The sequence below is a fragment of the Pithys albifrons genome, chromosome 6, assembly GCF_047495875.1.
Source record: "Pithys albifrons albifrons isolate INPA30051 chromosome 6, PitAlb_v1, whole genome shotgun sequence".
NCBI classification, from domain to species: domain Eukaryota; kingdom Metazoa; phylum Chordata; class Aves; order Passeriformes; family Thamnophilidae; genus Pithys; species Pithys albifrons.
This window is the reverse complement of record NC_092463.1, coordinates 36534771-36557842: the sequence shown is the minus strand read 5'-3', so window position 1 is coordinate 36557842 and position 23072 is coordinate 36534771. Positions and strand designations below refer to the sequence as shown.

Here is a 23072-nt window from a genome sequence, read left to right as displayed (position 1 = left end):
GTGAAATTTTTCAGAGCACATACACAAAATCAGCTCACTTTCGTGCAGAGAAAATCTTTTCACGTGTCAGCTCATGCAACTGCTTTTCATAGGTTACCAAGTATGGTCAGAAGTACAGAAACTAGCCAAGCAGCCTACATAGATCTGATCTATCTTAGGCTTTTAAGCACATTTCTGCAATCAACTGTGGTGACACTGAACTTATGCAGGAAAATTTCCTGAGTAACGAAACTGCAAGAACTATTTCAAGACAGTGATCTCTAGCAACAGAAGAGCACAGAGCTGGAAGATGGAGAAGCTCACTTGCTAGCTGTAGACCCAGCTGTTTAAACGAAACCTATAAACCGAAGTCTCGGTAAAAAACACAATCTTCTTCTTTGCAGTTCTTCCTACATTTGGGCCAAGGCAAACAAACTGATTACTTAGGGTAGCTATTAAAGGTGTATTGCATGGATGTATTCTGCTGTTCACATATTCCCCACATCCGAGATGCAGCTCTTGAGACCATCTCTGGTCTTTAGGATTTTGCCCACCACAAAGTGGCTTTTTTGTTGTTGTGGAGTTTGGGGGTTTTTTTGTTTGTTCCTTTCCATTTCTTGTGTTGAGTATGCTTTGTTTCCAAAGCAGCCATCCACAGACCTTAGTGTTGTGTCCCCAGAGCACCTTGTCTTTCACCAGCTCCAGTCTCTGCTTTGCTTACTGGGAGAAAGGAGAACATACCATCGAGACCAGTTATAGAAGTTTGCTGCCAGTGTTCACATTTGCCGCTGTCTGCATCTACTCATTAAGAACTCCTGCATGCTGTGTAGTCGTAAGTTTTCTCAGTAAGCCTGCAGACAACACAACCTCAAAGATTTCAGACAACTTAAGAGTTCCTCAGCAGTTCTAGCTGATGAGGTCCCATGCATGTGAGCTTATAAACCTTGACAGGAACAAAAAGTATGAAACTCTTCATGAAAGCAGCAGGTTCCACTCAGAGGATTCCCCTTCCCCTCTGATCACAGTGAAGTGTTGACATAAAGCCTTTTTGTCTTTTTAGATACAGAATGGAGGATTGTGAAAACCTGAGCACTGTGACCTACCAGCTCTTAATACAGAGGAGAAACCTTCATTACAAGGAGACAACTCTCAAAACCAGGAGAGATTCAGTCAACTAAAAGTCCACGTTTCCATTCAACAGGTGCTAAATTCTAGTACCTAAACACAAAATCTGCCAAAATTCTTTCCTTGAGTTGGAAGCAACAAGAACGAACTTGAAAGATTTCTGGAAAATTTTGCTGCTTAGAAGAAAGTGCAAAGTACTTAATGACAGTTACAGCTTTCATGGATGTATCTGAGCAGATGAATCAACCCTTAATCATCCACCATTTACATATACTAGAAACCTGTGTGTGCGGACTGACACCAAAACAAGGGTTAGGGTTTTTTTGATGTCTTAACTGAAGGAGTAGAAAGGGAAGAGAGAGAGTAGTTAGTTTACTTTAACTACTGAAAATAAAGTCACAATACAAGCCCAGAACTAAGTATTTTCTCTGTTTTACATACGCATTTGATTTTTGACATAGCTTATCTTTATAACCAATAAAATAACAGTTCAGAGCTGCAGAGAAGGAAAACTCAGCCTGAGAATAGTACATATTTCCACTATAGGAAAGAAAATGTTACAATGAGAAACTGCCTGGATCTCATCTGGAATCATGAATATAATCCTGGCTACTAAAATTAAAGAGACTGAATTCAAACTTGGATGAGTGGATAGGAAGGTTATCTGGTAACACTGCATGGGTTTGGGGGGGACATCAGAGAAATCCACACCTCACATACCAGTAAGTGAGACTTGGCTTATTAAGGACAACATCACAAAAGCACAGAGGAGACACATCTGCAACATATAAATGGAGTACTGTGTCCAGTACCTGGACGGCAGTACTGAGTCTCCACTTGGAATACTGCATCCAGCTCTGGGATAGTGAGCACAGGAAGGACATGGACCTGTCAAAGGGAGCCTAGGAAAGGTCCACCAAGCTGATCAGGGGCTGGAGCACCTCTCCTATGAGGAAAGACTGAGAGAATTTGTTTTATTCAGCCTAGAGAAGAGAAGGCTCTGAGTAGACCTTATAGCAGCATTCCAGGGGCCTACAGGAGAGCTGGAGAGGGACTTTACACTATAACATGTAGTAACAGGAAAAGGGAAAATTATTTTAAACTTAAAGAGGGCAGGTTTAGATTAGGAAATTCTTTACTGTGTGGGTGATGAGACACTGGAACAGGTCACCCAGAGAAGCTAAGGATGCCCCATCCCTGAAAGTGTTCAAGGTCAGCTTGGAAGGGGCTCTGGTCTAATGGAAGGTGTCCCTGCCAACTGCAGGGGGGTTGAAATGAGATGATCTTTTCCTTTCCAACCCAAACCATTCTGTAATTCTATGAAATGCACTCAAGTGAGTAACTACAACAGAGGGAATACAACTACAGCAAGTAAAAGAAAACAGGCTCAATGTTACATGTCTATGAAACAGGTATTAATTTAGGTTTAAAACCACAGGTTTTATAACTCTCTCAGGACTGATGATCAGACTAGTCAAGAACAGCCTGAGAAGATGACAATATTATTCCAGTAGGAATTAAGGACACGAGGTAGAATGGTGGAGCACTAAAGTACAAGTTACTGTATGTATGCTAGGAGACCCATGACAATTCCACAGCTTTTGCTGCACCAAAGTTGATGAATGCTTTTTCACCTTTCATGAATCAACTCCTTATTCAATTTCCTTCCTCACAAGGGACATAAACAGCAAAAAATTTCCATAGGAAATGGCTAGTTCTAATACTCAAAGAAAAGGAATACAGACTAAAATTTACCCCTGAGTCATTTAAATAGATCTAAAAATTGAATATAGCATGTACTACTTAATAAACAGGTATTTCACATGTTTGATTCCAATAGAAGGGAGTTATTTTTATAGATATGGTCACCCAAGATCATCTTGCCACTGCATTTTTGTTGCAATATGTTTTACAGTTAGAGGTGATAATTCAAGTGTCAAATCCAGTATAATTTCCATAACTCAAAAGAAAAAATGACAGAGGGAGGAATATATTTGACATCATGACTAAGACAAAATTGCCTAGAAGAAAAACAGCATGCAACAGACACACTACAGAACAACTTGTCAAGGTGGAGTGCCATAGATGGGTTCTCAAAACGATTTGGTGACAGTCTAGAAGCATATCATTAAAAGAAAATAGGACATATCAACTGTATTAGTCTTTAGACAACACACCGATGATGGATTTGCAATACCAATAATGGTTCCATAGTTACTGCTTTCTTGTTGCGGCTTTAGTGGTAATTTCAAACCAAATTAGTACAAAAATCCAGTAATTACCAGAGTTGAGAGACCATATGGGTATGGGTCAAATTACACACATGCTCTGCTTTCACTTATAATATTGAGCAAGTGTCTTCTGACAGCAAAGACATTGTTTTTAAGAACTCTCTGCAAAGAGGCCATTAGCAACCATATTTTGTGTTTTGTTCACTGAGGGAGGGGGGAAATTAAAAAATCTTACTCTTTGTATCCAGCTGAGCACGATACTTGTCAAATCCCTTGAGTCGAACTCGTTCTCCCAAGAGCTGAAGAAACTCCTCAAAGGCTGGACCTGCCGATTCATTATTATACATTTCCTCTTCTGTGCTTTGCCCAGCTTTGCAGTACATGATACCCACCTTAAGCTGGTAACTTAACTGCAAAGGGAAAAAGATTAAATTCTTATATGTATACCAAGTGATGCAGCAACGTATGTATTGAATTCACATCTCCCTTTTAATAAACCCATAATTCACAAATAAAAATAAAACCCTAATTATCAGTCTAATTTCACAAGTTAGTCTACTTCCAAACACTCCCACTGTTTTCCATTGTAACTGCACCGATGATGGCATATTTAACTTGAAGATGTCAAAATGCTATCTGAAGTGAAACAAACATTAATGTTGTTTATTTGCGGGAGGCCAACACTGCAACTTGCAAATAGTGAATGTCTTACATTGAGCCACATGGGAAGCGATGGCTGAGTAATACCAGGAGCTTGACTCTTAGGCTGGTACCATGGTTACTATCCCATGCTAAGCCTTCCATGCAGAAGGATAGGGCACATTATGTACTCATTTCTAAAATAAGTGACAAAAATTAACATTTTCTCATTTCAAGGAGATGATAGAAATTATTCACCTGGTAGCAATGATGAAAGAGTCCCTGACATTCAGTTGGCTAACTCTGACTTAAATACATAGTAATAAAGAAAATAGCTAAATTGAGAAATGTGGTAACATTTTAAGGATACTATTTACTAGCACAGATCTTCAAACACATCTGTGTTTTTTATTTCTATTTTCCCTCTAATTTGGTATTTGATGTTCCTAATACAGCAGAGGCTGAAGATGTGAGTAAGGTACTATTTTACCCAACCACAATTGTGACCACACCAATTACAAATTGATACACATAAAAAGGAGCACATTCATGTCATGTACATCCAGACTACAGAAACAGAAGTTGCAGAAGGTTAGAAAGCAGCATCCACAGCCATTTACTGCTGTCTCCAAACCAATTTCACAGGCAGGAACTCAGAGAGAAGGGAGAGCCTTGGAGATTAAGCATGTAATTCATCCAGCAGAAATGCATCCTTACTGCCAGGTAAACAGTTTTTCCTCCCACACAGGAATTTTTTCAGAGGCTTTATTTCAAATAAACACCAAACAGATATGCCAGAGCAAAATCCTAAGAACATCTATCAAAACTGGCATAAGATTTACAAGTTTGGGCTACAGGTTAGTGGGAAGTGAAAACAGTTATTTGCAATAGCACTGGAAGCAAAGCTATCTGAATATAATGGGATTTGCCCTGAGAAGGTTCTATCCTTACCTGTGAGAAAAAGGTTTTTGAACTTGCTAGGACAATGTGGACACATAATTAAACTGAAATGCATTAATTTTAACTTGCTATACTTACGGTGGGATAATGTGAAGGCCTTCAGAAGTGGGTCTACTCTGTCTCTAATTAAAGTAAAATTTTAAAACGCTAAAAACTGCAACTTTACTGTATTCTCCTTTACTACCAAGGATGAATGATGACAAGGATATATGTAACGAGTCACAGTTCTAGGCCATTTCTTTTTCCTCACTAAAGAATGTCCCTTATTTTATCATTTGACACACTACTTGACTTGTATCTTCTAAACACACCCAAATTTCGTATGATAAAATGTAAGTACAGCATAAAATCATAGAATGATTTGGGCTGGAAGGGACCTTAAGGATCAATTAGTTCCAAACTCCCTGATGTGGGCAGGGAAACCTTCCGCTAGACTAGGTTGCTCCAAGCCCCATCTAAACTGGCCTTGAATACCTCCAGGGATGGAACATCCACAGCTTCTCTGGGCAACCTGTTCCAGTGCCTCATCGCCCTCACAGTAAAGAATTTCTTCCTAATGTCTAATCTAAACCTTCCCTCTGTCAGCTAAAAGACACTCTCCTTGTCCTGTCACTACCTGCCCTTGTAAGAAGTCTCTCTTGTAGCCCCTCTAGAAACTGGAAATATTAAAACGTGAAGCAAAGATATTTACTGGTAAAGCAAATACAAAGCACGTGCAAATCAACGTCACAATTTATTATGATGATTATTTATTTCAACTCTTGGTTCACTAAAAAAAATAAAAAATTCAAAACAACCATCAGTGTAAACAATGCTCAAAACAATTCAGATACAGATGGATGGCACATGCTTTTTCTTTGCAAAACATTCTGCAGGATGCTATGTTTGATAAAGATGTAAATCTTCTCAGGAATCAAGGGAGCTACATGAGGTTTATGGGTACATTTCCATGACCTCTGCTTAGCTGGTGAACTACATGGTTCCACCACTCACTGCAATCTTCCTGCCTCAGGGCAGCCAAACTTTGTGCCTTTGCCAGCATGGCCACATGTGCCCTCACAGAAAACCTGGTCCGGCTACTGCTGACATGTGGGGAGTGGAGAATGTGGAAGGGTGGTAAGAGGTGGCACTGCTGCTGCTCCTGCCAGAGAAACTGCCATCACTTTCCACATCATCAGTAGCAGGCCCTGCCTTGGACCATTCACGTGTCTACTGCTCAGAAATGCTTCCCCTCCAGTCCCACAGAAACAGGATGGATAGAAGTGTTTGATGGGACCACAAGACCTCAGCTGCACTGCTAAATACAATAGTTGCTGGTAATTTTACTTAAACAAGTTAGGACAAAGAAAACCATTCTCATCAACCATACTTGACACTATTTAAGCTTCAATTTCAGGTGAGGGAGATATTTTTAGGGGTATAATTATCAGACAAATGGGATCCACAGCATCCATTTGCATGCAAACAACTGCCCTTTACCACTTTGAAAATGTCAGCCTAAGAAACTAAACAAGGACTATACAAAGAGCAGGATATGCCTTCTAGCTGTGTTCTTAGATTTGCTTAATTTTTGAAAAATGTTTCCTAAGAACAACCCAAATTGATATTTTTTAATCTAAAAAAGCAGATCTGGAGAAATAACGGGATGCAGTCCCCATTATTATACTCCCTTCTGATAAACGTAGGGTCTTTAGAACTGTATTGCCTCAAAGAAAAAGCTAAAAAAGAAGTAGAAGAATAAATTCTGTTGTGGTAAAACTACTGAAGTACCAGCTTCACTTGAATAATTTGCAAGTATTTACATATTTATATATGTAGGAAATGTGCACTTGAAGTATTTATCTAGCACCCAGTGCAAGACAGCAGAAAGTACATCTCGGATTTAAGCAGTCAGCAACTTTATATTATGAACAGGGAATTATGTTAAGAACTGACTGACATTTCCTGGTATTTCTATGAATGAGGAATTTCTACAAATATTAACTTCTACTGGAATAAATCAGTAATTGCTTTGATATTCAAATTTTTAAATCATGTTTGAAAGCAAGCCTACAGTAACTTGCCATGAACTCTATTCAAGGCAAAGATTAGTAGATGGTAATTAGTAAAGAAGCTAGCACAGTCCTACAAAGTGGATTGCTTTTTAACACAGAACCATTCAAATGAATGCATTTTAATAAATCCAATAAAACAATATCTAGGTGACAAGCGGAGTGGACCATATGTACCCAACGCAGATGTTACCGTGACTGGAGCAATCTAAGTAAGGAACATGCAATGCCACTATAAAACTAGGGCAAGAAGCATATTCTCTTTTTGACACTGAATGACAGATATTGAAAGAGTAGAAGAGAGAGAGCTCAGCCATAGAAGTGATATGAAATTCAGAGAAAATATGTTGCAGTGAAAGACTTGAAAAGTGCAATCTGTTTAGATTATCATAAACAAGACCAACAGATGACTTAATTACTGCACGCAAAAACCTTTGCTGGAAAAAAATCTCACACCAAAACGACTTTTAAGATGCAGCAGAGAAAAATATCAGAAGTCTTGAAGCCGAAAGCAGATACATTTAAATACAGAATTACAAATTCTTCAATATGAAAAACAACCAATTGCTTTAAGACCTCACTCAAGCATAAAAATTACGTCTTATTCTAAGCAAAACTGATGCATGCAAATCTGGCTCAATGAAGGGATTACTGGGTGAAATTTAATGGCTAAATCAGGTTAAGGTGACTTTATAGACTTAACTCACAGTTTACAAAACATCTTATCTGCTATATCGAATGGGCACCTGTTCCTGCCCTAAGGAAACAGTATGACACCCAGCAGGAAGTAGCGATCAACATTCTGTTTACCTAATTAGCAGAGCAGCTGTTACCCACCTTTTTGTTAGCTCAGAATTGATAAAAAATGCACCTTCTAATTAGTACAGAGCGTGCTTATCTTTTTCTGTTAGAAGTGTCAAACATTTTCATTACCACAAAACCAGAAAATACTTTGATGCAGACAATAAAAATTTAACTATCACTTGTCCTTAAGGATTTTTCAAAAGTTTAAGTATTAACAGAAAACCATACTATATATCAAACTGTAGGAGCTTAATGACATACAGAATACAAAATAAGGATAATTTAACCTCACACTTCCATTAGATATCACAGAATCATGGTTTGGAAGAGACTTTCAAGATCATAACACTTCAATCCCCCTGCCATGGGCAGGGACAGCTTCCACTAGACCAGAGCTCCATCCCGCCTGGCCTTGAACACTTCCAAGGATGGGGCATCCACAACTTTTCTGGGAAACCTAGTCCAGTGCCTCACCACACTCACAGCAAGTAACTTCCTACTAACATCTAATCTAAACTTACACTTGGTTTGAAGCATTCCCCTTTGTCCTGTCATTACATGCTCTTCTAAAAAGCCCTTCTCCATGTTTATTTTAGGCTCCCTTCATGTACTGGACAGCCACAATTAGGTCACCCCAAAGCCTTCTCTTTTTCAGGCTGAACAACCCCAATTCTCTCAGCCTTTCCTCATAGGAAAGGTGCTCCATCCCTCCAACCATTTTGGTGACTTTCCTCTGGACTCGTTCCAAAAGGTTGATATCTTTCCAAACATACCAAATATTCTGCAAAATACATGCAACCTAACCCTCCCTGCAGATGACAGGCTTAATTTTAAATGAGGCATTTTAACAGACTGACACTAAGGTAAAGATAACTTTGCAACCCACAGCAATAATCTGACAGATTAAGACCATTTGTCTAATTCTACAACTCTGCACTTACCCCTTGTTCGTCAAGCTTCATAAGCTGTTCTGTGACTTTTGGAGTGTTGAAGGCCAGCCTTAGACAATGGATATTCAGCTCTGGAACTACATACTCCAGCACTTCTTTTAGCGGAAGTCCCCTGGCTGTGCAATGCTTTGCAGTGGAAGGAATAGCATCTTCCAGCACAGAGCCTCTTAAAGTCATGAGCTAAGGACACAAAACAAAAAACAGCATATATATTGAATTATGCACTGAGACTGACTAGCAATAGCAATGGAACAAAACATACTGGTTTCCCAATTCTCAGTAGAGATTAAGGACATCAGGTAATTTCTGTTGACACAAAACAGACCCTGATATACAAAATGTCACTCACTGATAGCAAACAGTAATCAGACTATTTCAAACGACTCGTCAGATTGAAGTTTTACAGGAAACTGCTTCCTAGAAAAATCAGTGTTAGTATAGTATTTCTAACAAAGCATTTAAAAGTTAAAAAGTACATTTCTCAGGTCTACCCACTGCCACATATGAAAGTGTAGGAAGTAATTTCCCCCCTCTTTGCTTGCTTCTAGCTAATACAGCTCCTGTAAGTTTCTCAAGCTTTAACCAAAACAACACTCACATTTTCCTCCGTACTGGATGTTACAGAATAACTAATTTACACTTATTCCATACTACACATGTACTACATGTGGTGTAGTTTTCTCAGGAGGTTCCTTTATTATACAGAAATCTATTCCCAATGCAGAAAAGCACACAAACCCCACACATGCCACCTGGTTTGGGCTGCCTGCTTCCAGCTTCTGCTCTCACTCCTGCACCGCTTACCTCGCTGGTTCTGAATATGATCCGGTAGTTGTACTGAGGCCCATTTTCCTTGATTTCCTCTGGCTTCTCTCTTCTTATACTCACAGCTACTGGACCCAGGTTCTCATCTGCCCCAAAATAGTTCCAGTGTTCTTGCATAAGAGAAAAGAAAGAAGAAAAAGGTCTGTCTTATTTCTTACATTTCAGCTGTATTTTCACACTTGATTGTTTGACGCTCGATTGCTGTATTGGAAATGCAGACATGCTCTTATAGATTGCGTGGAGCTGGCAGTTTAAGTGGTAACACAATGTTATTCTTGTTCTTCAGTTCTATCATGAGCTCCACTTATACAAGAAGGCTGAAATTCAACACGGCATTTCTGCTTCAATGAGCCTAAAACGAGATACACCTCTTATATCAGCTCTTATATTGACATCTGTTCCATTCGCATTGAGCTAAGTAAGTAAAACCAATCTTCCTCTCCTCTTAAAAATAAAAAGAGGAAGCCAAATACACCAAAATGGGAAACTCAACACCCTATGCTAGAACAAAAATGGCAAACAACTGAACTTAGCAAAGGATAGAAATTATTTACTTTTGTTTGACCATTTTTTGCTTTTTCTATACAAGTTACTCTTCTAAAAGAGGAAAAATTGTTGAAGCTGAGAAAGAAGACTTGCTCATAGTAAAAATATCAAAGCATAGTACCAGAGAACAAAGCACATGAAACAAAATGACTAGCATAAATATTTAACAGCAAAGTGTTCAACAACCCTAAAAGCAAATTTAAAGTATGAAGAGTTGAGCTGAAAACTAGCCTAGTGGGGGAGGCAGCAGAGAGGAAAATAGAGGGCTGGCAAAATCACTCACTAGCTAAACTGCAGACTGTTTTGAAATACATTTTTATATTCACTTAACAACAGAGATATAAAGTCAAACTCTACATGAAAAAAAATACTAGAACAACTTTTACAAAAATTAAAGCTCAAGAATTTTAGAGATTGGTGCTGAAGGTTCTTCTGTTGGGTCTTCAGAGTATTAGAAAGTATCTTGACTGATGACAGAGGTCCATCACCATTAATGCAGCAACATATAAAATAACTTGCACATATATTAAGTGACAACGGAATTTAAACATACATTCCCAAAAATAGGAGTCAAGCACTGTACAAGAAAAATTGTCCATATGCTGCATATCCAAATGAATTTATACATGCACAAAACCACAAAGTTGGAGGTATCTGAAAATTCATCAATTCAAAGAAATGTAAAATTCAGTAGAATGAAAAAAGATGTAACTACTCTGAAAGGAAATATAACCATACTCCCTCGAATACTACATACATATTACTTGTTATTCTTAAAACAACCAGAACTTCAAAGTAAGAACTTTAGGAGCAGTCTAATACAGTCTCTCCATAGCAGTCTCTGTTCTGCTATACAGAGAAAAGGTGCAATATTTTAACATCATCAAGAACTGCATCTTTAAAGATACTAAAAAATAGATATTGAATATATTCCATTCAAAGCAAATGGCAGTCATTATTCCAGCTAATAATCACTTGTGTTGTTATAAAGTTGGAAGACTCATTTTTTACTGTATTTCTTTTAAAAATTGTACTTACTGGTTCTTGCAAAACTTTCCTCTAACACATTAAATGCTTTTCAAATAGATGCCCTCTCTTTATGAACTTACCAATGCCCTGGAACTACACCTTTGTCTTCACCCAGCTGTCCAGCCCTTTAAGCCCTCGGGGCTTCTATTTTACTCCCCAGTGCTGGTATTTTATTACCCTTTCCTCAACGTTTTCCATTTAAGATTTCAGAGCATGCATGACATAAAAGACACGCGCTTGCAGCACTGGAAGACTTGCTTTCCACCAATTTCCTCTCCAAGTCATGAAAAGCCAATATTCTCCACAGATATAATTAAAATTCAACATTCTTCTTATATCTTGGGGAATATTGGGTAAATACTGGCATTAAGGTTTGGGCGACTGAGTTAGATATGAGTGGGGAAACGAGTAATAATTAGATCATCCACATAAGCCTAATTAGATCTTTATACTAGTCCACTGATAGGAGCCCTGTAAATGCCAGAGATGCTCTGTTGTTCAAATTTCCAAACTATCTTACTAGCACCCCAGTTCTTGTTCTGTTAAGTAGCTTGCTTTTTTTTCAAGATGTTTATAGCTTACCAGTTTAGGGCAGACACGGTCAATTCAGGAGCAGCACAGTCTCTCAGAACATCAGATGAACTTAGTTTCAGCATATTATGCAGCTTCCAAAAGCTGAAATAGAGCTTTGCCATCTCCACACTAAACTGCTTAGTGACTTAAAACCAGTGATGTGGCTTTGCTTTTATAGTAGAAAAATTTAATGAAAAAAGATATGGTGCTAACACATACTAGAACATTCCAAACATTATATTAGTTTTCTGCATGGACAGCTGCACAGATGGTAAAATCTGTGTATCCTATAACCACACTAGCCTGCAATTCAGATAGAGAATTTTCTCAGGACAAATTATTCTACATCTTGAAAACACATTTAGGAAGGCTGGTCAGAGGAACATTTGAAGCTGCATTAAAATACCCATACCATTCTGTATCATTTGATAAAGCTTTTTAACTAGCTCCTATTGCTTTGGAAAAATGAATGAAGTAGTATGGAATTCTACACTTTTGTTCTAATAGATGTCTTTTATCCTCTTTCCCTTCAGTCTGCAGTGGGCAGTTGTCCTTGCTCTCCGATGCATGTCCTCAGTCCTCTCTTCTATTCACATTTACTACAAGGTTGTTCGTTCTTTACCTTCGCCTTCATTCTTTCTTTCTCTTCCCCTAACCCAACCTCTGCATTTATTTTGCAAGCTATGCTATATATCCCTGTACCTGACTACTTTTCCTTGTGGTACACTTCTTCTTGTATCTCCACCTGATTTTCCACTACATCCTGAATCTGCTTCGATCCAACAATTTTCTCTTTCTTGTTGCAGGAAAAGAAGTAGCAGAATTGAAGTACATAAAGCTTAATATCCAATCTAAAGGTAGCTACTTAGGAGTTTTATTGGGAAAACTAGGGCGACATCACAACTATAATTCAAGAACATTTTGAATACCACAGCAGACAGCTTATTTCTCCAACCCACACAGAAGCTCACTGAAAACAACACTTTAAAACTTGACAGTATTTAACTTAAACTACTGTTGAAAAATCATTCCATTAAAAGACAATCAGGACAACTAGCAACAGACATAAATTAATTTATAAATCCATACCAAAAAAGAAATAATTGATTGTACTTGGTCATTAAAACAGATTATACATATTTTTAAGGATAGTTCAATATTGATCGTACGATTCAAAAGATATTTCGAAGTGAAAGAACCCAAGTGAAAATATTTATTTTCCTGGCAAATATTTATGAGCTTCCCTTGCAAAGAAAATCCAAGTAAAATGTACTTGGATATTGAGTGAAAAGGTTCTTTTGTACTTCTATCATATTTATCTGTAGATATCATTTCAATTGATATATTCTGTGTAATCAGACTAGAAGTAAAAATCCCAAACATTTTGCACAGGAACGAAACTCTGCATCAAGCACTTGCCTCTAACCCCACCTCAGTGTTTACAACAGAGCAAAACTCTGCCCACCAGTTCTCTGGAAACAAGAGGGCAGCGTTTCCAGAGCTCAGTCCTGTAATCTCTGCAGACTGTGGCTCAGGACTAAACTGCTAACTGTACATTTTCTGCAAGTCCAGCCACACACTTGAAAGGTACCAATTTTTCGACAGAATATGCAGCAATTTTAAAGCATTTTTACTGTCTACCAACAGCTAAAGGAAAGCTGACCAACAGTTCATTTCTAATCAAACCAATTCAGAAGACTACTTCTCAGTCAAGTCTTTCATTCTAAGTCAGAAACTAACATTTGTCCTAAATGGTAATGTTAGCGACTACTGCCTGACAATGATGGAAACAAAACAGATGCTCTGGGGTTTTTCCATGACAACCACAATTCCCAGACACAACTGGGGGGACACCGAAAACAGATTGGCTTCTTTGGAGTGACATGCTCTCTTTCTTAAACAACACTTGGACAAGCTGAAAAGAAATTTTTCTACCTCTATGGCTTTAATATCAAGTTATAGACAGGTTAATAAGCTCAGCTCTCCTGGAAAAATACTTCACTGCTAATAAATAGCCCATTACCCAAATGCAGAAACATTTATAAGAATACACATTCCCCTGTATGGGAAAGAAATGTAAGTTTTGATTATCAGTTATGGCCAGACATTCCGAATTTCTACGTAGAAATCATTATGATACTACACAAGACCACGGTTTGCTTCTGCCTTGAATGCTCTACCCTGATCTCAGTTGGAAAAGGTTTAGAGAAGGGCAACAAAATGTGATTGAGGGGAATAGCATGATTGAAGCTTAGAAAATAATACATAGCAAGGAAAGGGGAGCAACCCAAATTTTTTCACTCAGCAGTGAGACTGTTGAATCTGACCATAGTTGTTACTCCTGATGCCAGCAGACAAAGCCAGTGAAAACTGGGTCTTTATGATGGAATGTGGTCAAGCTGCACAACTCCTTGCTCCTGCAGGAGTACTGTGCATGCTAAAAATTTATCCAGAGTGTAACAGACAAGTGGATACGTATCCAAAGATTCCTAAATACAAATTAAATTATCACCAGGTTGAGAAGTCCATTATCTGTGCATCTCCAGAGGCTGGCAAAATACTCCTGGACAGCTGGCCTTTATCTGAAGACAGAAGTTTTGGGTTGACCTAAGACAACTTTTCTGTTCTCTGGAAACTGTAATTTTATGTCTAGAAGCAGTGAGTTCAAGAGGTTTGCTTCTCTCTTTTTTTTTTTTAAATAAACTGAAGCACTATAGCAAATACTACAACATTATTGTGTGGGGTTGAAAGTTATGCATTTAAGGAAGAACCTCAATTTCTTAAACAAAAATACATTTTCTTACATTTCAGTAAAAAGGCCTACACAACTTGCTTCTCCTTTCTGCCAAAAAATATACTTTCTATCAAAGTTGATCAGCTGCATTATGATTTATTTTCTTAAAAGATCAGTTGCAAGGTTTGCTACTCATCACCATCACTGCACAAACAAAAATGTTAGAATGCTCTCCAAGGAAAAAGCTGGCCAGAAAGTAGCCCCGAAACAACTGACTGGTAGCATCTAGAAATCCCCTTCCCTGCACCTTATATGTGGTACCACCGTATAGAAACGAAAAAAACCCCAAGCTCAATCTGTTTTCCTTCTGATTAATTCTAAAAGCACCATGTTTAGAGAGAACATTGTTTCAACAGTCACAGGATTTTTAAGTTTTGTTCTGTACCAGCTTACTTCAAAACATTTTTATTGATATTTATGATCTCAGCTGTGTATTTCAGCCAATATTCTGATCTGACTCCAGAGGGCCCAGATTACAAAGCTGCCCTTGGACACAGCTGCACAGCAAGAGAAAGCACACACACCCTACAGCACAAGTGTGCACAGAGCACACCAATATTGAACTGAAGCCAGACTTACTCTGTTCAGCTACCTACTATATAAACTGCAAACCCCTTTAACAGAGGCATCTTAAAAAGAAGGGACTTGATCATGCTAAGCAGAGATGCCAGAAAAGACCCTGTTACCTTAACTAAAACTGGTCAGAAATTTATTTAATTGTGTCTTAAAAGAAGAATGGAAAACATAATGCAAAAATCATGAGAAAATTCAAACAATGAACAACTTCCTTCACTAGTATTTTTTCTATGCAGGGTGAACTTTTTTGTTCAAATCTTTATCCTATTTCAAGGTCAAATTTGTGCAAATTTCACAAGTATTTTCGTGCACTGTCTTCATCCTGTCCCTTTATTTTTATGCACTAGCTTAGCTTGTAGATGTCTAGACTGAAAACTTTTAAGCCCTTCTATTACATGTATCTTTCAACAAACACCTTTATATAGTCACCTTGCAAATACATTTTGTGTGTTATAAAAGTTGCATTCAATTCTTGTAAGAATAAACACCTCCATGTGAACTAGTTGCGCATGAGCCTTCCATGAGCAAACTGAGGGAAGAGACTGCAATGCGTCCAATCCTCTCCACTGAGTACAAAGGGAATCTGCACAATGTACTGAATCCAGCCTTGCCAAGTGCCAGTATAAAATTCTTTTCCCAATATCTGTACCCTGTACCATTTTCCTAACCTCCATCAAATTGTCTCCAACGCTATTTTCCCATTTAGAAGTCTGGACACCAGGCTAGAATATTATTTAGCAATACCACTACTCTGTAGAGGGACCAATTTCCTTTACATACAAAAGCTCATCCATTTGTATTCACTGAACTTAAAGACTCATCCATAAATGTCACAGGTTAATATTTTACACTAATTAGATTAAAATATTTTAATTAATTTAGACAGTCTTAGTAATAGCATAAAGCTCACTTTTACCTCCCCCACACACTGCTAAAATTTGGGATGCATCTATCACTCAAGTAACAATACCTGAAAAAAAAGAGCTATTGATTTCACATAGTTAAAGATTTCAGTCAGGTCACTATCAGCATCTCACCAAATTACCTTGAAGAAATTAAATTGGATTACATGAGTGTAATGGCTTTCATTCTTTTTCTTTTTTAAGACACAAAATATTAACGATTGCGTTTTCTTTCCTTTGTGGCAAGACCCACTTTTCATTAAATTATACTGACTGGCATCATTAATGACTTTTAACTAGCAGTTCCTTGTTGATAGTCCCAAATTACCTGCTTTACTATTTCAAGCTGGAATGAAAACAAACTCAGGCTTACAATTCTCTCAAACACAGTTTTTCATTCTGTGCAAGCTCTAGGATGTCTAGGGGTTCTCCAAGTCTGTAAAATTTTCCTGGTTTGAGATCTTTAAAAGGTATTGTTGTCACATCAGAATTCTTTGTTTTATACTTCTAAGACTATGTTATTACCCCATGCCTGCTGACTTGATGAGCTGATCCCACTGAAACTGTCTTTCAGCACTGTCTTTCCATTTATAAGATCATAAAGATCCAACCTCCTCTTCCAGCAAGAAAATTTCTCAATCATTACCTGTTTCATGTTGTAAAAAAAAAAAAAGGCAGTTACAATTTACTTCCTTGATTTTTTTTTCCCATATTATGCTGCTTTATCACCATCCCATCTCATTAGCTTAAAGTTTGCTTAGGCATCAATGACACTGCACGGTCAACAAAATGTATTTTGTACTTATGGAAACGTGGGGTTTGGGCATATCTAATGAGACTTCTGAAGTACACCTTTTTAGACAAAAGTCTCTGGTGGAATCAACATCCCTGGCTTGTGCCTGCTGGACTGGACACTAGAAAAGTGAATTTAAAACCCAGTTTTATGGCTGAATTAAACAAAAAATCACAGTTGCTGCTTCTCTCTCTCCAAACCCACTTCATACACATATATCTGGTTGCCCCTAGCCAATACCCTTAGGACAAGATTATGTCGATTTTATCTACTTCATCTTAATTACAACTACAAAGAAATGGAAATGTAATGGTGACTGCAATTGTAGTAGTATGAGGGTGTGGTTTCCCTTAAGGAGAAGGCAAACTGATAAAGTGCCATTGCCTAAGGGTTGAAACTGCTTTCACTCACACCTCCTTCCTCTTGTGCTGCTCACTGTCATTGCTTACCTGGCAGTAGGGCTGTGGCACTTCTGCACTGCAAGGAAAGACAATGTGCCTCACCAGAACTGGAGGGAAAGAACCAAGCAATAAACCCCAAATTTATCATGATGGCAAGATTTCTTGCTTGGTTAGTAAACTGAACTGGCTCATGTTTTCAGAAAACAAAAGGTACAAGGAAGGGGAATAAAGTCTTTCCTATTTAGTGATGAAATGCTGGTAAATCTGGTCACCTGTAGCATGAAACTGCACCTTTAGTTGCTGCTTGTAAAACTCACCAGAGTGATAAGGAATCGAATTGTTCCTGAGGGAGACAGATAGGAAGGCAGTCACAGACAAAGGTCTCTAAGCCCAGACTCTCCCCTCCAAACAGACCTCATCATCTATCAGACATCTGGCTTACTGTTCCCAGGAAACCAATATTTTTCCTAACTTCTTTGTCTACAAAGGATGTGGATCAGCACTGTCACAAAAACATGCAGCAAAAGGCTACGGCTCAGCCCGAGAAAGATTTCAGAAAGAGGACTGTGGAAAGAGTAACAAGAGCCACCCAACCAAGGGACAACACATGGAAGAAGAGGAGAGGGATGGACATACTGTGAAGGCAAGAGAAAAATTGATGAGATAATTAGCAATAACACACAGTTAAGAAGTGAAAGGGTTTTTTAACTGACCATCCACCTAATTCTAACCAGGCATTCCTATTGTCTTTATCTGCAGGAACAAGCTCTTTTGAGCTGTGTTCACTAAGAGAATAAACCCAATCCAGATCATTGCCGGGTAAGGAACAAGCACTCCTCAGGTCAGTCAGACCATCACAGCAAAGCTCACAAACCTGGAGACAGAACTCTTTTAAAGTTTAAAGGACTTTGGTCTGCACTCCCTTTTTGATGGTTTCCAGAATCAGGAAAAACTGACAGTGAGGTTTTCATCTTACGGTGCCAGCATCATTTGGTGGGGGGCGTATCTGCTCAATGTTTGGGGTTTGCTCTTTTCTACAGATCAAAAAACCTTGATCTGTTGTTTTGGGGTTTTTTATTCCTTCCTGTATTCCTCTGATGGAAATTATAATCCTTGGTTTCACAGGAGAACCATGTGATAAAAGAACTGTACTATTTTCAAGCATGATGGTGTCATCCCAACACACTTATGTGTGTGTATATGGTTATATCAATATAGTGTTAGATTGTGTTTACAAAATCTGACAAACTAGAATTTTCTTTCTAGAATGATGACTGTAATTAAAATAGTGAGTGAAGAAGACAGATTTTTAACTTTGTACTGATTATTTAGTTGAAAAATATTTCCATTTTGAAATGGATTAAGATATTAATATGTCCAAAGATACTGGAAATGCTTACTTTCCAAGATGCACATTCCATTAAGTCCTCCACACATCAAGTCTTGGCATGGAGGGAAGAAAGTTTTCCTATTTTAGGATCTTATTTTCTTGTTTTAATCTTTCAAGTGTCAACTCTGGCCCGCTCCCATGGATACTAAAGCCGTGTTTAAAGACATTTATAATTTGTAGCCATTGCTGTCATGTATATTAGTAATAAAATCCTTAAGATTGTTATACTCCAACGCTGTGAAAGACTATTGATATAGTACGGACTGACCAGCAAAACATACCATGCTTAAGCACTGATGATTAAAGAAATATATAATTCTTGCAAACACTATTAAACATCAACAGAATTTTGCATGTCTCTTCAAGGAGAAATAAAATTTACCTACCTTTCTGGTAAAAGAATTTTCGATAATAATATGCACCAAGGTCTACATGTTCAACGATGTATCTTTTCACTCTGTCTAGATGTAAAATCAGATTCTCCTTGGGAACTTCCAGAACTGCAACTCCGGCATTTGTGCAATGAGAACTCAGAGTTGACTCAAATGAGGCACTTTCACACCCACTGAAGGAACCTGAATTAGATTTGGAAAGGCTGATCTTCCTCTCCCCTTCCCCACCAATCTCATTACGAAAATAAGGACAACTCATCACTAGTTCATTGCTTTTATCATCCCCCTGGTCCATATTGAGACTTCCTTTCGAATTCAGGTCCTCAGTGCTGCCCATTGGAGAATTGAAACTTGCAGAATGGGACAAGGGTCCAGAGACAAGTGATGCTACAGCAGCAGCAGATGCACCTGTCGTGGTGTTCCTTCTTTTAATAACATTATGCCTGTTGATTGCTGCTTCATTTAAATCAAATAAAATACTTTGTACATCATAATGAGCAAAACACTTTGGACAAGTCCAAGGCTTGATGCTATCTTCTGACCTGTTATCTTCAAGATCTGAAGACTTCCCAAGCTCCCCTTCACCTTTGGCATTGCGCAGCTTACGAAAAATAGATGAATCTCCCGTCTCTGATTTTGAGCGTCTCTTGAGTGGCTTCTCCCTTTCCTTAAAGAGTCTCAGGTTTTCTCTTTGAGTGATAGGTCCATCTATCACATCTAGAGAGAATCCTGAACCCTTGCTTCCACTAGCAATCAGGAGCTCACCAAGCTTAGATGTGGATGGGCTTCTCTGATCAGACTTTTCATCTTTATAGCCTTTCAATAAGTCAAAAAAACTTTCCCCTGAAGTTCCCTGCTTATCTATGGAAGATGTGCTGCCATACTCCCTGTGCAGAGATGGTCCAGATTTAAACGTGGGTGAAATACATTCATCAAAACTATCCACATCAAGCTCACTTATGGTAATGTCGCTGTTGCTGCGCTGTCGTATTCTGCGAAGAGCTTTCCGTGGGGAACTGGGATAGCCATCAGGTGTAAGAAACCTGGAGTCTAGATTCTCAGATTGTCTGGTCTTGGTTTTAAGTGTGCTCTGGATGCTTTTTAACATGACAGAATCACTAGCATTCAGGTTAACAGAGCTTCCTTGACTCCCAGGACTGCTCTTAGTAGACATGCTGTCAAGGCAACTTGACGTTTCAATATCTTGACTAGATCTGCTTGTTTCCTTGATGTTCTCCTTCCTTGGGGGCCAATCAGCAATCCTTGCCCTGACTCCCATTTTGGGGACTCCAGGGGTAGAGGTAACGTGGTGGGAACTTTCATTGCGAGGAGGTCCAACTGGCGCCATGACTGCAGATCCTAAGCTGCCATTCTGTGACCTAAAGCGCCTCATATAGAAGTCATCCGAGTGGACTTTTGAGGTGCCATCTGTTCCGACTGACACCCCAGTGGCAACAGCCCTTTCAGTCTGGGACCGCTTCAAGCTGGTCATGGTCTTTCAGTATGTTCAGCCTCAGTAACTTCCAAGAGAAAACAGAATCATTTCTGCTTTTTAAATGCACAGTTTTCTTTTGGAGAACAGTCTCCAAAATATACAATGGTTGCATGAGATCTTAATCATGGATATTTAAGGACACAGTTAAATGCAGGATGTCTAGAAAATCCAGATATTCAGTAGGTTTTGATAAGCAATAGTTTCCTTGAACTTCTGTATTTTAAGTAGCCATGTTCTAATACATTCAAATTGCTTTAACCTGTGTTCCAAAATGTCAGAGTTGTAATCCAGCCATTTATGTTTCTTTTAAGCCTAGAATAAAAAAGAGATAAAATAATTAATTATTTAGTAATACATAACTTTTTTGGTAACTAAAACTATCAAAGTAATTATTACACATTGTCCTAGTTCTGCAGCCAGGACCAGTTTTATGACTGTGAGGGGATGATCAAAGCTGTGAATTCTCCACCCTCTAGGTCATTTCTCATGAACTATTAACAATGGACCATTTGCAGCAGCTGCCCAGGGCACACCCAGCCCCTCAGGTTGTGAGCTGGGTGTTAAAGAAGCTTGTGAGATAAGAGCTGTGATTAACTCCCCTCCAGGGAGTCATTAGCATCTTCACATCCAGCCTGAGGGGGCGTGTCTGCTAATGGGCCATCAATGACTCCAAAATACCCCATGACTCATAGAGTGAATCACCCATTGTGGAACTCCCCGCCCTGGGGGAGGGACTGGGTGTTCCCACCTAAACCTGAGGGTATTATGATCTTGGGGTTTGAGGACTTCAGGGACCACTTGTCGGATCCAGAGGAGGACCAGAACCTTGACAGGACTGTGATCACCACTCTTGACCAGACTGTGACTGTCATCTGCACCAACAGGTTTTTCCCTTCTTTTTACTTTGGACTCACAGGAACCACGTGGGGCTCAGCACAGGGGCCAATGAACATCATTCTGTTTGTGCCTCAGTGTGCTGGGTTATACTCTTCAGGTTTGTGGACTAAAACCAATTTCTCTTCGTATCATTGCATTTATTGTAATATTTTCATTAAATTGTAACTCTGACTTATAATCTCTTTTGTGTTGGGTTCATTTCTCCTGCCGATTTACCTTTAAACGAGCACACACATAATTAGTATTTTTAACAAATATGCTTTTAAATGCCATTGATCATCACCTCAAAAGTGAAGAGCTGTGTTACATGGTGGTGAGGAGTTTTCTAAATATTGTTGAGTTGCCTTCTGAAAACTTACAGATTTTGATTCCATACAGAAATACAATGTTTTCCTTATGAACTGATTAGTGGTACTGTTACAAAGCACCAGTAGAAAGCTAATTTCCTCAGCTGAATGACACATACAGCATACATTTCCCTGAGAAATTAGATAGGAGCCAGATCAGGACTCCAAATTTTAGTTATAAACATTTAAAAGAATTAACCATTTACAAGTCATACATTCTTGGTTGCAATTAGGTATTAACAATGCCTATTCAACTCTTCCATTAATGCGAATAACTTATATGCTAATAAAATAAGGTAAGTAGCAAAAATATTACAAAATTATAATAGAGAGAATGCCTGCCAATAACATTTATTTTGTGCTTTGCACAGCCTTATTTGCAGATTAGCTGCATAGTCCAGAAAGTATGTGTCACCTCTGCAGAGAGTTCACAATAAAAAAGATTAAAGCTAAACAGACACACATACATTAAAGTAACTTAGTAAGAACAGTTTCATTTACTTCCCTGACTAACAAAATATTGGCTGCCACAGCTCCTGTATAATCCAGCTTTACAAAGTCACAGAAATTAAATGTTTTCCCATACCTTATCAGTACTTAAGTGATTACAAAGCATTTTGTATACTGTCCTGTGAGGAGCTAAAAAAACCCAATCCATAAACACATCCTTGCTGGTAGAAGACAAAAGCATGGGATTGTCAAGATAAAACTTGCACTGCTGTGTACATCCTTTAACACAAAGAAGTTAATGATTTTCAAAGGCTGAACCAATTACACAAAACGCAGCCTTTACATATTTGCTAAATGTGTGCAGAGATGCTGCTGAACCAGCACTGCACTGACAATACAGTATTGTCTACAAATCAAGGCTTCTGACGCTTCCAGGGAAACCAGTGTTTTCTGCAGTCTCAGGACTACAATACTGTGCACCACACTAATTAAATACCAAGCCAGGGAACTTTCTGCCTCCAAAGGCAGCATGTTTCAAGTTCACTTGCCATATACAGCTCCTCTTTGAAATAGCTGCTGTTTATATAAAGCTCAACATGTAAGGAATATTTAAAATGCAAGCTGACTGCATCACACATAACAAGAATGGTACAAGTCACCTGGGGTATTACTGTATTTGCACAATCATTTACATAAATGCAGCTCTTTTCCTTGTAATGTTGCTACAATCATAAAATCATGGAATGGTTCAGGTTGGAAGGGACCTTAAGGATCATCTAGTTCCAATCTCCCACACCATGAGCAGAGATGCTATCCACTAGGTCAGGCCTGGAACACCTCCAAGGATGGGGCACCCACAACTTCTCTGGGCAGCCTGTTCCACTGCCTAACCATCCTAACAATAAAGAACTTCTTTCCACCAT

General features: G+C 38.6%; 1 protein-coding gene across 9 annotated transcripts in view; it reads right to left on the bottom strand.

Annotated features, from left to right (window-relative positions):
- The window catches only part of SIPA1L1 (signal induced proliferation associated 1 like 1), a 211992-nt gene that overhangs the window by 55321 nt on the left and 133599 nt on the right, over positions 1–23072 (bottom strand). For all 9 annotated transcript variants that reach the window (XM_071558228.1, XM_071558232.1, XM_071558225.1 and 6 more), the window contains 4 exons: positions 18955–20767; positions 9544–9674; positions 8731–8919; positions 3571–3745 (listed from right to left, as the gene is read on the bottom strand). In XM_071558228.1, coding sequence (XP_071414329.1) covers positions 3571–3745; positions 8731–8919; positions 9544–9674; positions 18955–20452 — 1993 coding nt within the window. In that variant the 5' untranslated portion in view covers positions 20453–20767. The remainder of the gene's footprint in view (positions 1–3570; positions 3746–8730; positions 8920–9543; positions 9675–18954; positions 20768–23072) is intronic.